The sequence below is a fragment of the Zea mays genome, chromosome 10 (assembly GCF_902167145.1).
Source record: "Zea mays cultivar B73 chromosome 10, Zm-B73-REFERENCE-NAM-5.0, whole genome shotgun sequence".
Taxonomy (NCBI): Eukaryota; Viridiplantae; Streptophyta; class Magnoliopsida; order Poales; family Poaceae; genus Zea; species Zea mays.
The window spans coordinates 132,794,595-132,812,509 of record NC_050105.1 but is presented as its reverse complement, the minus strand read 5'-3'; the positions used below and the strand labels follow the sequence as shown (position 1 = coordinate 132,812,509).

Genomic DNA, 17,915 nt, shown 5'->3' with positions numbered 1-17,915 from the left:
CATTTCAAGCTGCCATAACTCATAAACTCATAATGGGTGGGGCCTGTGCTGATCTACTCGATCCTTTCATTCACCGTCGCATTAATTATCGGACAAATTTGGTTTTTTTAGAAGGCCACCTTCTTGGTTTCTTACAAATTGTGAATCCAGTTTCTAGAAGCTTGAGCATAATTACCTGTTTGGAACACGTCGTTTCTTTAAAACTAGATAATTCTAAACCGACCCTATATTTTCTCTCGAGAGACAATTTTGTATCCATGTTTTGGAACTACGACTCATTGGATGACTGTTGTCTAAGGCCCGTTTCGAAGCACGTCGATTTCTTAAATGAATTGGGTGCTTCTAAAGCGACCCTATATTTTCTCTTAAGTTACAGTTTTGTATCCATGTTTTGGAACTACGACTCATTGGATGACTCTGTCTTCTAAGGTATGTTTGGAAGCACGTCAGTTTCTTTAAAAAATTGGGTGCTTTTAAACCGACCCTATATTTTCTCTCAAGATACAGTCTTGTACCCATATTTTGGAACTACGACTCATTGAATGACTTTGTCGTCTAAGGTTTGTTTGGAAGCACACCAGTTCTTAAAGAATCCGGATGCTTCTAAACCGACCCTATATTTTTCTCTCAAGATACAATTTTTGTATCCATGTTTTGGAACTACAGCTCATTAGATGATTCTGTCTTCTAAGATAAGTTTGGAAGCACGTCAGTTTCTTAAAAAACCGGGTACGAGAGGAGGGGAGGGGTGACGAGGACGAGATGAGGGGAGGGGTGATGAGGACGCTGGGGAGGAGGGAGAGATTGGAGATGATGGATGATCCAAATAATATTATCATTGGATTTGAGTGATCAAGACAGATAGAGATATCTAGCGATTTGAACCGTTGAATTTTATGGTGTGTTATGTCTGGTTGAAATTTGTTTGGTAGATTTAGAGGAGGTTGTGGATGTGGGGTTAATTTGGTTGAGTGGATTTTACATGGGCTGAAAATATTGACTACAAAGACCACTATAGTTAATAGTCGGCTATATTGTTAAACTTGCTCTTCATATCGAAATCCAAAATACATCGGTCGCACTACGAAGCGTAAATGTAGAGGCTTCTCTTGCCTGCCCTTAGCATTACCCGTGACTATACGAGAGTTACTAATTTTGTGCACTCTAGTGATGACTTAGGCTATTCACAATGGGAATTTTGTTACACTCTTTCCAACGCTGCCTCATCATAAGTGCTATGAAACTATAAATAAAACAATGTCTTTGAAAGAGAATTAGACTTACACCTAGTTCCTAAATAATTTTGGTGGTTGAATTGTCCAACACAAATAATTGGACTAACTAGTTTGCTCTAGTGTTTAAGTTATACAGGTGCCAAAGGTTCACACTTAGCCAATAAAAAGACCAAGAATTGGGTTCAACAAAAGAGCAAAGTGACAACCGAAGGCACCTCTGGTCTGGCGCACCGGACTGTCCGGCGTGCCACCGGACAGTGTCCGGTGCACCAGAGGACTCCAAGTCAAACTCGTCACCTTCGGGAAAATCCAGAGGCACTCCGCTATAATTCACCGGACTGTCCGGTGTACACGGACAGTGTCTGGTGCTCCAAGGAAGAGCGGCTCCGGAACTCGCCAGCTTCGGGAATTCGCAACGGCTAGTCCGCTATAATTCACCGGACATGTCCGGACTGTCCGGTGTGACATCGAAGCAACGGATACTTCGGCGCCAACGGCTACCTGCAGCGCATTAAATGCGCGCCAGCGCGCGCAGAAGTCAGGCACGCCCATGCTGGCGCACCGGACACTCTACAGTGCATGTCTAGTGCGCCACCGGACACCCAGGCGGGCCCAGAAGACAGAGCTCCAACGGTCGGAACCCAACGGCTTTGGTGACGTGGTTGGCGCACCGGACATGTCCGGTGTGCACCGGACTGTCCGGTGCACCATGCGACAGACAGCCCCACCAAACGGCTAGTTTGGTGGTTGGGGCTATAAATACCCCCAACCACCCCACATTCATTATATCCAAGTTTTCACACTTCCAACCACTTACAAGAGCTAGGCATTCAATTCTAGACACGCTCAAGAGATCAAATCCTCTCCCAAATTCCACACAACGCTCTAGTGCTTAGAGAGAGAGAGAGATTTGCTTGTGTTCTTTCGAGCTCTTGCGCTTGGATTGCTTTCTTCTTTCTTTGATTCTTCATTGCGATCAAACTCACTTGTAATTGAGGCAAGAGACACCAATTTTGTGGTGGTCCTTGTAGGAACTTTGTGTTCCAAGTGATTGAGAAGAAAAGCTCACTCGGTCCGAGGGACCGTTTGAGAGAGGGAAAGGGTTGAAAGAGACCCGGTCTTTGTGACCACCTCAACTGGGAGTAGGTTTGCGAGAACCGAACCTCGGTAAAACAAATCCACGTGTCACACCTCTTATTTGCTTGCGATTTGTTTTGCACCCTCACTCGCGGACTCTATTATATTTCTAACGCTAACCCGACTTGTAGTTGTGATTATTTTTGAGAATTTCAGTTTCGCCCTATTCACCCCCCCTCTATGCGACTTTCAATTGGTATCGGAGCCCGGTACTTCATTAGAGCCTAACCGCTCGAAGTGATGTCGGGAGATCACGCCAAGAAGGAGATGGAGACCGGCGAAAAGCCCACTACAAGCAACGAGAAAGCTCTATCGGGAGAGTCCCGCAACAAGGATAAGAGAAAGGAGAAGAAGGAAAAGAAGACTTCTTCCCACAAGTCGCATCGGAGTGGCAACAAAATTAAGAAGATGAGGAAGGTGGTCTACTACGAGACCGACACTTCATCACCTTCTACCTCCGGCTCCGACGTGCCCTCCATAACTTCGAAGCGCCATGAGCGTAAGAAGTTTAGTAAGATCCCCTTACATTATCCTCGTACTTCTAGACATACTCCATTACTTTCTGTTCCATTAGGCAAACCGCCAACCTTTGACGGTGAAGATTATGCTAGGTGGAGTGATTTAATGAAATTTCATCTAACCTCACTCCACAAAGTATATGGAATGTTGTTGAGTTTGGAGCACAGGTACCATCCGTAGGGGATGAGGATTATGATGAGGACGAGGTGGCCCAAATTGAGCACTTCAACTCCCAAGCCACAACAATACTCCTTGCCTCTCTAAGTAGGGAGGAGTACAACAAGGTGCAAGGATTGAAGAGCGCTAAGGAAGTTTGGGACGTGCTCAAAACCGCGCATGAGGGTGATGAACTCACCAAGATCACCAAACGGGAAACGATCGAGGGGGAGCTCGGTCGCTTTCGTCTACGCCAAGGGGAGGAGCCACAAGACATGTACAACCGGCTCAAAACGTTGGTAAACCAAGTGCGCAACCTCGGGAGCAAAAAGTGGGATGACCACGAGGTGGTTAAGGTTATTCTAAGATCTCTTATTTTCCTTAACCCTACTCAAGTACAATTAATTCGTGGTAATCCAAGATATACACTAATGACTCCCGAGGAAGTAATCGGGAATTTTGTGAGCTTTGAATTTATGATTAAGGGCTCACGAAAGATCAACGAGCTTGACGGCCCCTCCACGTCCGAAGCACAACCGGTCGCATTTAAGGCGACGGAGGAGAAGGAGGAGTCTACATCAAGTAGACAACCAATCGACGCCTCCAAGCTCGACAATGAGGAAATGGCGCTCGTCATCAAGAGCTTCCGCCAAATCCTCAAACAAAGGAGGGGGAAAGATTACAAGCCCCGCTCCAAGAAGGTTTGTTACAAATATGGTAAGCCCGGTCACTTTATAGCTAAATGTCCTATTTCTAGTGACAGTGACAGGGGTGATGACAAGGAGAGAAGAAAGGAGAAGAAGAGGTACTACAAGAAGAAGGGCGGCGATGCCCATGTTTGTCGGGAGTGGGACTCCGATGAAAGCTCTAGCGACTCCTCCGACGATGAGGACGCCGCCAACATCGCCGTCACCAAGGGACCCCAACGTCGGCCACAAGTGCCTCATGGCAAAGGACGACAAAAAGAAGAAGGTTAAATCTAAATCCTCCACTAGATATGAATCCTCTAGTGATGAAAATGCTAGTGATGAGGAAGATAACTTACGCACTCTTTTTGCCAACCTCAACATGCAACAAAAAGAGAAACTAAATGAGCTAATTAGTGTCATCCATGAAAAGGATGATCTCTTGGACTCCCAAGAGGACTTCTTAATCAAGGAAAATAAAAGGCACGTTAAGCTTAAGAATGCTTATGCTCTAGAGGTAGAAAAATGTGAGAAATTATCTAGTGAGCTAAGCACATGCCATGACACTATTGCCAACCTTAGAAATGAAAATGCCAAATTAATTGCTAAGGTTGATTCTCATGTTTGTAATGTTTCAACTTCCAATCCTAGAGATGATAATGTTGATTTACTTGCTAGGATTGATGAGTTGAATGTTTCTCTTGGTAACCTTAGGATTGAAAATGAGAAATTGTTGGCTAAGGTTAAAGATTTTGATGTTTGCAATATTACTATTTCTAACCTTAGAAGTGAAAATGATATATTACATGCTAAGGTTGTAGAATTAAAATCTTGCAAACCCTCTACATCTACCGTCGAGCACACTTCTATTTGTACTAGATGTAGAGATGTTGATGTTAATGCTATTCATGATCACATGGCTTTAATTAAACAACAAAATGATCATATAACAAAATTAGATGCTAAAATTGTCGAGCATAACTTAGAAAACGAAAAATTCAAATTTGCTAGAAGTATGCTCTATAGTGGGAGACGCCCTGGCATCAAGGATGGCATTGGCTTCCAACAGGGAGGCAATGTCAAACTTAGTGCCCCTCCTAAGAAATTGTCCAACTTTGTTAAGGGCAAGGCTCTCATGCCTCAGGATAACGAGGGTTACATTTTATACCTTGCCGGTTATCCCGAGGACAAAATTAGGAGAATTCATTCTAGGAAGTCTCACTCTGGTTCTAACCATGCTTTTATGTATAAGGGTGAGACATCTAGCTCTAGGCAACCAACCCGTGCTAAGTTGCCTAAGAAGAAAACTCCTAGTGTATTAAATGAACATAGCTTTTCATTTAAAACGCATCATATGTTTTGACTAACAAATCTGGCCAGGTAGTTGTCAAATATGTTGGGGGCAAGCACAAGGGGTCAAAGACTTGTGTTTGGGTACCCAAAGTTCTTGTTTCTAATGCCAAAGGACCCAAAACCATTTGGGTACCTAAAGTCAAGAACTAAACATGTTTTGTAGGTTTATGCATTCGGGGGCTCAAGCTGGATCATCGACAGCGGGTGCACAAACCACATGACAGGGGAGAAGAAGATGTTCTCCTTCTACGAGAAAAACCAAGATCCCCAACGTGCGATCACATTCGGGGATGGAAACCAAGGTTTGGTCAAAGGATTGGGTAAAATTGCTATATCCCCTGACCATTCTATTTCCAATGTTTTTCTTGTAGATTCATTAGATTACAATTTGCTTTCTGTATCTCAATTATGCAAAATGGGTTACAACTGTCTTTTCACTGATATAGGTGTCACTGTCTTTAGAAGAAGTGATGATTCAATAGCATTTAAGGGAGTGTTGGAGGGTCAGCTATACTTGGTAGATTTTGATAGAGCTGAACTCGACACTTGCTTAATTGCTAAGACTAACATGGGTTGGCTCTGGCACCGCCGACTAGCCCATGTTGGGATGAAGAATCTTCATAAGCTTCTAAAGGGAGAGCACATTTTAGGACTAACCAATGTTCATTTTGAGAAAGACAGGGTTTGTAGCGCATACCAAGCAGGAAAGCAAGTTGGTGCCCACCATCCACACAAGAACATCATGACGACCGACAGGCCGCTTGAGCTACTCCACATGGATCTATTCGGCCCGATTGCTTACATAAGCATCAGCGGGAGTAAGTATTGTCTTGTAATAGTGGATGATTATTCTCGCTTCACTTGGGTATTCTTTTTGCAGGAAAAATCTCAAACCCAAGATACCTTAAAGGGATTCTTGAGACGGGCTCAAAATGAGTTCGGCTTAAGGATCAAGAAAATTAGAAGCGACAACGGGACGGAGTTCAAGAACTCACAAATTGAAGGCTTCCTTGAGGAGGAGGGCATCAAGCATGAGTTCTCTTCTCCCTACACCCCACAACAAAATGGTGTAGTGGAAAGGAAGAATAGAACTCTATTGGACATGGCAAGAACCATGCTTGATGAGTACAAGACTTCGGATCGGTTTTGGGCCGAGGCGGTCAACACCGCTTGCTACGCCATCAACCGGTCGTATCTACACCGAATCCTCAAGAAGACATCTTATGAACTCCTCACCGGTAAAAAGCCCAATATTTCATATTTTAGAGTCTTTGGTAACAAATGCTTTATACTTATTAAAAGAGGTAGAAAATCTAAATTTGCTCCTAAGACTGTAGAAGGCTTTTTACTAGGATATGACTCAAACACAAGGGCATATAGAGTCTTTAACAAGTCCTCTGGACAAGTTGAAGTTTCTTGTGACGTTGTGTTTGATGAGACTAACGGCTCTCAAGTAGAGCAAGTTGATCTTGATGAGATAGGTGATGAAGAGGCTCCGTGCATCGCGCTAAGGAACATGTCCATTGGGGATGTGTGTCCTAAGGAATCCGAAGAGCCTCCAAATGCACAAGATCAACCATCCTCCTCCACGCAAGCATCCCCACCAACTCAAAATGAGGATGAGGCTCAAGTTGATGAAGGAGAAGATCAAGCAAATGAGCCACCTCAAGATGACGACAATGATCAAGGGGGAGATGCAAATGATCAAGACAAGGAGGATGAAGAGCAAAGGCCGCCACACCCAAGAGTCCACCAAGCAATCCAACGAGATCACCCCGTCGACACCATCCTCGGCGACATTCATAAGGGGGTAACCACTAGATCTCGTGTTGCACATTTTTGTGAGCATTACTCTTTTGTTTCCTCTATTAAGCCACACAGGATAGAGGAAGCACTTCAAGATTCGGATTGGGTGGTGGCGATGCAAGAGGAGCTCAACAACTTCACTAGGAATGAGGTATGGCACTTAGTTCCACGTCCTAATCAAAATGTTGTAGGAACCAAATGGGTCTTCCGCAACAAGCAAGATGAGCATGGTGTGGTGACAAGGAACAAAGCTCGACTTGTGGCCAAAGGATACTCTCAAGTCGAAGGTTTGGATTTCGGTGAAACCTATGCACCCGTAGCTAGGCTTGAGTCAATTCGTATATTATTGGCCTATGCTACTTACCATGGCTTTAAGCTTTATCAAATGGACGTGAAGAGTGCCTTCCTCAATGGACCAATCAAGGAAGAGGTCTATGTTGAGCAACCTCCCGGCTTTCAAGATAGTTAGTACCCTAACCATGTTTATAAACTCTCTAAGGCGCTTTATGGGCTCAAGCAAGCCCCAAGAGCATGGTATGAATGTCTTAGGGATTTTCTTATCACTAATGGATTCAAAGTCGGAAAGGCCGATCCTACTTTATTCACTAAAACTCTTGAAAATGACTTGTTTGTATGCCAAATTTATGTTGATGATATTATATTTGGGTCTACTAACGAGTCTACATGTGAAGAATTTAGTAGGATCATGACACAAAAATTCGAGATGTCTATGATGGGGGAGTTGAAGTACTTCTTAGGATTTCAAGTGAAGCAACTCCAAGAAGGCACCTTCCTAAGCCAAACAAAGTATACTCAAGATATTCTAAGCAAGTTTGGAATGAAGGATGCCAAACCCATCAAGACACCCATGAGAACCAATGGGCATCTCGACCTCGACGAAGGAGGTAAATCCGTCGATCAAAAGGTATACCGGTCGATGATAGGCTCTTTGCTATATTTATGTGCATCTCGACCGGATATTATGCTTTCCGTATGCATGTGTGCTAGATTACAAGCCAACCCTAAGGAAGCTCACCTTACGGCCGTAAAACGAATCTTGAGATATTTAGTTTATACTCCTAAGTTTGGGCTTTGGTATCCTAGGGGATCCACATTTGATTTGATTGGTTATTCGGATGCTGATTGGGCAGGGTGTAGGATCAATAGAAAGAGCACATCGGGGACTTGCCAGTTCTTGGGAAGATCCTTGGTGTCTTGGGCTTCAAAGAAGCAAAATTCCGTAGCTCTTTCTACCGCCGAAGCCGAGTACATTGTCGCAGGCCATTGTTGTGCGCAACTACTTTGGATGAGGCAAACCCTTAGGGACTATGGTTATAAACTAACCAAAGTTCCTCTTCTATGTGATAATGAGAGTGCAATCCGCATGACGGATAATCCCGTTGAGTATAGCCGCACTAAACACATAGCCATTCGGTATCACTTTTTAAGGGATCACCAACAAAAGGGAGATATCGAGATCTCTTACATTAATACTAAAGATCAATTAGCCGATATCTTTACCAAGCCACTTGATGAACAATCTTTTAACAAACTTAGGCATGAGCTAAATATTCTTGATTCTAGGAACTTCTTTTGTTGATTTGCACACATAGCTCTTCTATATACCTTCAATCATGTCTCTTTCATGTGCCATGACTAATGTGTTTTCAAGTGAATTTCAAACCAAGTCATAGGTATATTGAAAGGGAATTGGAGTCTTCGGCGAAGACAAAGTCTTCCACTCTGTAACTCATCGTTCGCCGTCGTTCCGCGCATCTCTCCATTTTTTGGGAGAGAGTCCAAAGCAAAGGACTTCGTCTTTGGTATAATCTTCACTCACTTATTTATGACCAAAGGGGGGGAGAGTAATTCTTAGGGCTCTAACGATTCCATTTTTGGCGATTCATGCCAAAGGGGGAGAGAGTATGAGCCCAAAGCAAAAGGACCGCACCACCACCAATTTCTAAAGTTTTAGGTTTTCAAAGAGTATCTTAAAATTGGTATCTTACTTGTGATATAATTTGAAATTGGTATACCCTCTTCAAAATTAATATCAAAACCCTCTTGAACGTTAAGAGGAGGATTTCATTAAGGGGGAGTTTTGTTTAGTCAAAGGAAAAGCATTTGAAACAGGGGGAGAAAATTTCAAATCTTGAAAATGCTTTGCAAATCTTACTCATTTACCTTTGACTATTTGCAAAAGAAATTTGAAAAAGATTTACAAAAGAAAACAAAACATGTGGTGCAAGCGTGGTCCAAAATATTAAAAACAAAGAAACAATCAATGCATATCTTATGAGTAGTTATATTGGCTCAATTCCAAGCAACCTTTGCACTTACATTATGCAAGCTAGTTCAATTATGTACTTCCATATTTGCTTTGGTTTGTGTTGGCATCAATCACCAAAAAGGGGGAGATTGAAAGGGAATTAGGCTTACACCTAGTTCCTAAATAATTTTGGTGGTTCAATTGCCCAACACAAATAATTGGACTAACTAGTTTACTCTAGTGTATAAGTTATACAGGTGCCAAAGGTTCACACTTAGCCAATAAAAAGACCAAGAATTGGGTTCAACAAAAGAGCAAAGGGACAACCGAAGGCACCTCTGGTCTGGCGCACCGGACTGTCCGGCGTGCCACCGGATAGTGTCCGGTGCACCAGAGGACTCCAAGTCAAACTCGTCACCTTCGGGAAAATCCAGAGGCGCTCCGCAATAATTCACCGGACTGTCCGGTGTACACCGGACAGTGTCAGGTGCTCGAAGGAAGAGCGGCTCCGGAACTCGCCAGCTTCGGGAATTCGCAACGGCTAGTCCGCTATAATTCACCGGACATGTCCGGTGTACACCGGACTGTCCGGTGTGACATCGAAGCAACGGATACTTCGGCGCCAACGGCTACCTGCAGCGCATTAAATGCGCGCCAGCGCGCGCAGAAGTCAGGCACGCCCATGCTGGCGCACCGGACACTCTACAGTGCATGTCCGGTGCGCCACCGGACACCCAGGCGGGCTCAGAAGACAGAGCTCTAACGATCGGAACCCAATGGCTTTGGTGACGTGGCTGGCGCACCGGACATGTCCGGTGTGCACCGGACTGTCCGGCGCACCATGTGACAGACAGCCCCACCAAACGGCTAGTTTGGTGGTTGGGGCTATAAATACCCCAACCACCCCACATTCATTGTATCCAAGTTTTCACACTTCCAACCACTTACAAGAGCTAGACATTCAATTCTAGACACACTCAAGAGATCAAATCCTCTCCCAAATTTCACACAACGCCCTAGTGCTTAGAGAGAGAGATTTGCTTGTGTTCTTTCGAGCTCTTGCGCTTGGATTGCTTTCTTCTTTCTTTGATTCTTCATTGCGATCAAACTCACTTGTAATTGAGGCAAGAGACACCAATTTTGTGGTGGTCCTTGTAGGAACTTTGTGTTCCAAGTGATTGAGAAGAAAAGCTCACTCGGTCCGAGGGACCGTTTGAGAGAGGGAAAGGGTTGAAAGAGACCCGGTCTTTGTGACCACCTCAACGGGGAGTATGTTTACGAGAACCGAACCTCGGTAAAACAAATCCACGTGTCACACCTCTTATTTGCTTGCGATTTATTTTGCACCCTCGCTCGCGGACTCTATTATATTTCTAACGCTAACCCGGCTTGTAGTTGTGATTATTTTTGAGAATTTCAGTTTCGCCCTATTCACCCCCCTCTAGGCGACTTTCAGTCTTTCAATGCAATATTTCACGTCACTATTTCATAAGATAACATACCAATTAAATGTCGCAACTCAATGGCCAATAGAAGTTAGTAAATTATGTGAATATGAAATAATCACTCTCCATAGAGGTTTCACACGTTTTCTAAGACCATAGAAACGAGTTGACGTGGTTTCAATTTCATCCCATGAAACTCAATCCTCTTAAATGCTATGTCATGTCACCAAAAATCTAATGTGACACACCATTAAATGTGCATGAAATTACCGTTGAAAATAGCCTTAGGGCGTTTCGTCCCCTAAAAGTCTAAAGTCAAACCAAAGGATTGGATACAGAAAACAACTTTTGTAAAAGACGATTTCATACAATGTAAAACTGAAAGCATCTCTAAACCTGTCTTTAGCGACTTTTCAGATAAAAATATGAAAATATATATGGAATAATTTTTACTGCCTTTTATTGCTTTTCTTCAAACGGTTTTTAGTTTTTTACACAATATACAATAATTTTTTCACAGCTCACATCTCATAATAGCTTTTTTTTTCTAAAACAACCTAACCAAACTGACTCAGCGTAGTGAACGACTTGAAACTAGTTAATCTAAAGTCCAAGTGATTAGAGGGGCCTGAGAGTGATTTTATCCCCCTTAATTTCTCTCACTTTGTGGATTAAACTCGCGTTCTAACAAATGTCGTCTCGACAAGTTTTTTTATAGGATTTTCTTAGAAAGTTAACAAGTCCGTGCTAATGTGTTATTATTTCAAAGAAACTTCTTTTTCTGAGAGTTATTGTTCAAATGGAAGCTTGCAGCGATGCGAGCTAAGCATCAGCTTGTCAGGTTTGGAACCTGTCTGTCGGTATTTAAATTCACGAGCTGACGAGATGGATGCTCATAATTCTCTTAATTTATTTTAGATTTTAACGACATTATTACTTTAATAGAATATAACATGTTCCTTAATAGCGAGCTGATACGATAACTTTACCAATTTCGAGATTTATTGGTTTAACTAGGTGAGTGCCCGTGCGTTGCAACGGAAACATATATAATACTAAGATAATTTATATGCGAATGTGTGTTATACTGTTATGAGAAAATATTTCATAATCCATTTGTGAAAAAGTCATATGCCACAACTGCCAAAAGGCAGAACAATGTCTTAAGAAGCAAGAAAGACAAGCTATGACATACTTGTACATGTTCTTGTTGTGGTGTACCATCCTATGATAGCTGAGGAAAAACGAAATAAAAGGCAGCCACAAACCCTAGCTTTTACACACAATGGATGCTAAAGAATCTCTTGTACATGTTCTTGTTGTGGTGTCTGGTACCGATACATGGTTACACAAATCAATTACAGTACAACACAGCACAGAACAAACAAACAAACAAACAAAATCCAAAGTGCAAAAACGGTGAGTCCTCAATCCTCATCTCAAGTTCAGTCTGAGTCAGAGTCTTGAGCAGTTGAGGACCTAACCCTCCTATTCTTAGCCTCGCTTTCTTCATCGTCATCGTCGTCATCTTTCTTCTTCTCATCGATTATCCCTATAAATTTTTTGGACTGTCAACACATTTGTCGTCCTAGATTGTAAAGGGCTGTTGTATGGTTTCCATGGTTACCTTTTGTCTTGAGAATAAGAATGTGTTCCAATGCTCTTGTCAGAAAATCGTCTTTACTTCTGAGATCTTGAAACCCAACTAATCGGTCAACAACAATATCCTTCCTGAAAAATGACAGGGGTCATAGTATGGTGAAGCAGGTAGTAATGTGAGGCAGGAAGATTGCAGGGTACCAAACAGCAATAAACATTATCAAATGGGCAGGAGCGACATAAATCTTGTGCGCTTACTTGAACAATATTACACATGGCAGTGTCTTGATTGCCAGTTTGGCCACAAAGAATGGAGCATACTGCAGTTAGTTATATATGGAATTAGGCTCCATGATTATCAAAAGGATGTAGTTTATAGCCAAGTGGTAGTATACTGACTTCAGCATCAAGCTTGACGAATTTTGTTCCCACGTAGACTGGGGCAAGGGTCTTCAAATGCTTATCCATGATCCTAGCAAACATTCAGATAAAATAATTTCCATAAGTGCCAAAAGGCAGAACAATGTCTTAAGAAGCAAGAAAGACAAGCTATGGCATACTTGCAACGGTAAAATTCACTGTGGTAAAAATGGCATATGACTAACAGTAGATGGGTGGATAGATTGATGTGAAGTCATAACATCAAGAAGCATAACATGCGCTAGACTGGCAACAAAAGATGATCATTGTAGTACAAACACATATTACTGTCAGGTGCAAATGATAATCCAGGAGCACACATGAATCAAATAGACCTTCCATAACTCGACCAGATGGAATGTTGAGCCACGACAACATGTTAACTATAAATCATGAACGATCTGATTAAAATGATAACATAGACATGTGATGGGTCTGATACGTAGGTAGTTGAAAGTTAAGTTACGTTTGCAGCTATCTAAAATGATAAATTTCTACCACGGCTGTCTAAAATTATAGCTAACATGTTAATTATAGTTAACATGTTATGTGTCCATATGGCTGTCGATATTTGAAAAACGCATATCTAACATTTGAGCATAAGCACAAACACTCTTACCCATCATCTATGCTTTTGTATCGGGTTGCATGCTTCCTCAATATGAAGGCACATGATTATGAACAGCATCACCAAACTATCCCAGACCATTTGCAAAAATTATGAAGGCAGGTCAGTAGCAACTATCACTACAGTTCACATCCAAACTACATTCTACATGCACTTGAAATTGTTTAAACCGAGAGTCTACACCAAAATCAAACAATCAAATAACATCTAGCACTGAACACCATGCACATTGAACAACAAGCACACTGAACACATTGGCATCAAGTATGTCATTTCAATACATTTCTTCAGTACAGTTGATTTTGTATTTAGGCTCAAGCAAGCACTGAACAACAAGCAAATTGAACACAAGCATGTACGTACGTTGATAAATCAGCGCCAAACTGAGAAAATTTTGCTCCCCCGGCACCTCCCTCAGTTTGCCAATTCAACTGTACTGAAAACATGAGATGGAAAATAGAGTTGCAAAGAAGCGATAGTTGCTGCATTGAAAATCTAAAATCACATATAAAAGTAGCCATACTTTCCTATTTGCCTTAGCACTTAGCTAATAGACTATGGGACACGTGATGTATTTAAAAATGCAGATGCAGTTGGAGGAGAAAAAAATTACAAAGACTTAAAAGGTTATGGTTATGCCTTGAAAGCGTACGGTGTATGATGTGGACACAAACAAGAATCATGTAAGCTTCAACAGGGACGAGAGACACTTTTTGTAAAGATCTGGTTGCATTCGAATCTAAATGATGGAACCTAGCCATTCAAAGTCATCGATTGTTTCTTTCAGGACGACGGATTGAAATTCCAGACAGTAGATCATATTATTTCCCCATGAACTAAAATAAGCAAACAGATGACGCATATCGCCAACAAATAAATAATTTGGTAACTATAGCCATTATAATATAAATGGCCTACTTGTGACAATACTTACAGCATGAACACCTATTGGTGGAATCGAGCGGACTTAGTGATGAATACAACGAGTGGACCATTGTCAGGTGGAGATGCTCTTGCTCCATTGGTAGGAGCAGCACAAGAGTGATCAGTGGAGTGTCTTGATGTCAGGGTTTATTCTGGGGTTCTTGCAGAGCTGATGTTGCCGGTTACACTGAAAGTCATTAGAAAGAAAGCCTAGTTAGACAATGAAACGGGATTAACTGAAAAGCATTGATCAGAGAACCAGAATAGTGGGGACAAAAAAATGATGGATGCATTGTTTTAGTTTGTGTGACAAAGCAACATGTTGCTTATTGCAGGTATACTTCAATTCCTACCACCCTTTGGCCAAATATCAAAGACCTCTCTTTCTCCCAATAAAATGGAGCCTCATATGTTGGCAGTGGTGACAAACTACAATGCTGATTAAACAGAAGTGATAAACAAAAGTATGAAATAGTTCTTATCTAGTGTGGATAGCCCACCATAAGAGCATTGAGATTAATTGCAGATTATAGAACATAAAACAAAGATACAAAATAATCCAGTGTAGTGAGTACCAAATAATTCCACTAAAATTGCAAATCTTTGCCCAACTTCTTGGTGAAATTGGTACATTTCTTTCATCAAATTGACATAGAAGGCAGAACGTTGCACATTATCAAAAATAGTAGAAGGCATTAGTCCCTGGCAATTGACACAGGAAAACCTTCATGCTAGAACACAATCCACTTCAAACAATCAAAATCAGAAGATATGTGAACAAAAAAATATAAGATAGAGTTTGATGGAAGGCTGCTACATTGTCTTCAACTGCTGCATAAATCTAACCAAAACCAAGCCCAGTTGTGACCAAGTCGATATCCAAACAACAAGCAATCGAGTGTCACAACTTCATTGCACACAAAGAAATCACCTGAAGAACGAACTGCAAAGGCTCGCCACAAAAACCGCAGCAGCTGGACTTCCCGACGGCAAGTTCACGGGGTCAGCCACGCCTGAACAAACCAACACAACAATCATCCTCACGAGATATGGTTAGATACAAAATCTACCGGGGATGTGGCAGCTCGACGTGCCCCCGAACCAGATCGTGGCGGTGGCCAACAGGCTGTTCAGCTCCGGCGACTGCCTCACCAGCTGGAAGGGACACGTCGAGGTCTACGACGGCGAGCTCAACATCTAGAGCATCGTGGACCACTCCGCCCTGCCCGACCTGTCGCTGCTCGCCAGTCTCCCGTCTTCAGCTCAGCGGCTCTACCTCACCATGGCCGTCGTCGGCACGCAGCTCTACTTCCTCGCCGGCTACCAGGTGCCGTCGGGCGACGACAGCTTCCGAACAGTCTCGCTAGTGCACAACTTCGACACCAGCGCTGCACCAGGGCTGGCGCCGGCGTGGAGCAGCTTCCGACCCGAGATGAGTCCCGAGGACGCCGAGGACGGCGACAAGGAGCTGTTCAGCCAGTGCTGCACGGTGCAGCTCTCCAACTAATCGTAATTACAGAATTACAATCTCAGTCCTCCAATCCAATCACAGCATATGCATCATGGTTCTGAAACTTTTCTGATCACAGCATCATGCATTGTGTCTCATCTACAGACTTCCAATTAATCTGGTACTTGTGCTCCCGACGGCAAGTTCACGGGGTCAGCCACGCCTGAACAAACCAACACAACAATCATCCTCACGAGATATGGTTAGATACAAATCACCTGAAGAACGAACTGCAAAGGCTCGCCACAAAAACCGCAGCAGCTGGACTTCCCGACGGCAAGTTCACGGGGTCAGCCACGCCTGAAGGAAAATTGAATTCCTTTGTTATACTAACCTTGAACACTAACGTTGATGCTTTTGAAGATTCCAGAGATATGGTTAGACTTTGTTTTAATAAAATATAAAAATATATGATATCTTGGTTAGTTGGGTGTGAATTTAGATCTAATAACTAAGGTTCAAATCCTATTTATTTATAATTTTATTTTATCTAGAAGAGAAAAGATAAATATAGAATCATGTAAACTGATAATTTATATAATAAAGATTTAAGCCGTAAAACATGAAGCAATTACGTGTCCGCCCAATCCCAGCCTACCCTTCGTGTCAACTTGCCTGCTTACGTACTTTAACATGATGATCTTCTCTGGTTCTACACCTTGCACCCCAGCCTCAGTAGAGAGATTAGTGGCCAAACCTGATATTTTGGTTTTTAATGCTTGCATATCCAAGAAAAGCTTGTTCTTAGAACCAGTTGTTCCTCCTGTGTTAACACCATCATCCTCACGAGAAGAAACATCAAGCAGATTTAACTCAAAGCACAAAGCCAATGCTTCACCAGCAGCCATTCGAACAGCACGATCATCTGCTTCCAAAAGAGTAGACAGAAATGCAATGGGCCTAGCAAGTAGAAAAATGTAAGTTAGGTAAATCCACCGATAGGTTAGTGTGCACAAACATACAATAGGAGGAAAACAGAGATGAGAGAACACTAACTCTTTCCAGCTATTTTTATTTATCCTCCATGAACCAATAGTAGTCAGGAGAAAATTCATGTAGATACAGGCATACAACAGCTGCTAACACAGGAGGCCTCCAACCATGTTCAGTCATCATAGGAAACTGGATGCAGCTCCTTTCAGCATTAGCTTGCACAATATGATAACAAGTAAATGGAGAACATTACATTTGAACCAGACTTTGGATGAATCACATCCCACAGGGCCATAAAACGTTACTGTATCATACTCCCTCTGTTCCAAATTATGTTGCTTTGACTTAAAACGTTACTGTATCATACCACCCCCTCTGTTCCAGATTATGTCACTTCGACTTTTTTTACATAACAAAATTTATGAACCAACAACAATCGAAGTGGCCTATGATTTGTAACAGAGGCAGTAATTAGCTGAGAGAAGCCAAAAACAGTAATCCACCTTGGCACGCTGTGTCTGATCACAATCGAGTAGATAAGGAGGAAGAGCACCCTCTTGGACATCATCATCAACCTTCTGTCGCTTATTTGATTCATCGTGCATTTTCAGGCTGCAAAAGAGCCAGTTCACGTAAATACAATTGCAGCCATACGGGAAGACCAAAAACTGTGGCGTAAGCAATTTTTCATGCTCACAACCCCTAGTCAGGGCATGATACACATACACCAGCCATGGTAAAATTCATTAGCGCGCATCATCTAAGAAGTATCCATGCATCAACTTAAAGTTGCTCATATCTATTACACAAGTATCACCAAATAAATAGGAGCAGCAAACAAGCACTTACGTCTTCTTCATCTGCGCGTAGAATGGAAGCAATAATAATGCTCAAACTTTCTGAATTATTAGTAGTGTAGTACTATGATCATCAAGAAAGGAAAAAACTTGCACATATATTATATATATAAGAACAATACAGGACCATTTCATATGTATTGAAAACTTTACTTACAAAGCCAAGGAATGCTGATGTCAATAGAAACATGAAACCTGTCAGTGTAATCTGGAAAACAAATGCATCAATACTCAGGATTTCAACAAAAGAAGCACAGTTCATTGTAACAAAATGTGAATTGAACTCTTACCATGTTCGGTCTGCAGATCATCCCAGCATTAGTCAACCAAACAATGAATAAAAAGATAATGTTAGCACTCAGCGTGGATAGCTAGGAAAAAGAAGCGACAGCTTGATGTGTGCAAGCATTAGGTTGAAGGATGTTTGGAGCTCTGATT

The 17,915-nt window shown here is 42.2% G+C and overlaps 1 protein-coding gene and 1 pseudogene across 1 annotated transcript; one reads left to right on the top strand and one right to left on the bottom strand.

Annotated features, from left to right (window-relative positions):
- Window positions 1-11,856: 11,856 nt before the first annotated feature.
- Window positions 11,857-15,645, bottom strand: LOC103642830 (thioredoxin domain-containing protein PLP3A). The gene is made up of 7 exons (XM_008666006.2): window positions 15,109-15,645; window positions 14,188-14,364; window positions 13,617-13,689; window positions 12,605-12,677; window positions 12,464-12,525; window positions 12,234-12,337; window positions 11,857-12,158 (listed from the first exon to the last, which is right to left on the bottom strand). The coding sequence occupies exons 2-7, from the start codon at window positions 14,273-14,275 to the stop codon at window positions 12,052-12,054; spliced, it is 507 nt and encodes a 168-aa protein (XP_008664228.1). The 5' UTR covers window positions 14,276-14,364; window positions 15,109-15,645; the 3' UTR covers window positions 11,857-12,051.
- On the top strand, window positions 14,575-15,684 carry LOC109942931 (uncharacterized; annotated as a pseudogene).
- The last annotated feature ends 2,231 nt before the right edge of the window (window positions 15,685-17,915 follow it).

Excerpts from the sequence above, each read along its gene's own strand:
- LOC103642830 (XM_008666006.2), bottom strand. The coding sequence starts at position 14,275 with ATGGAGCAAGAGCATCTCCACCTGACAATGGTCCACTCGTTGTATTCA. Across the intron at positions 13,690-14,187 it reads CACCAATAGGTGTTCATGCT|TACAGTTGAATTGGCAAACT; the intron begins GTAAGTATTGTC and ends TCATGTTTTCAG. Across the intron at positions 12,159-12,233 it reads TCTTATTCTCAAGACAAAAG|GGATAATCGATGAGAAGAAG; the intron begins GTAACCATGGAA and ends AAAAATTTATAG.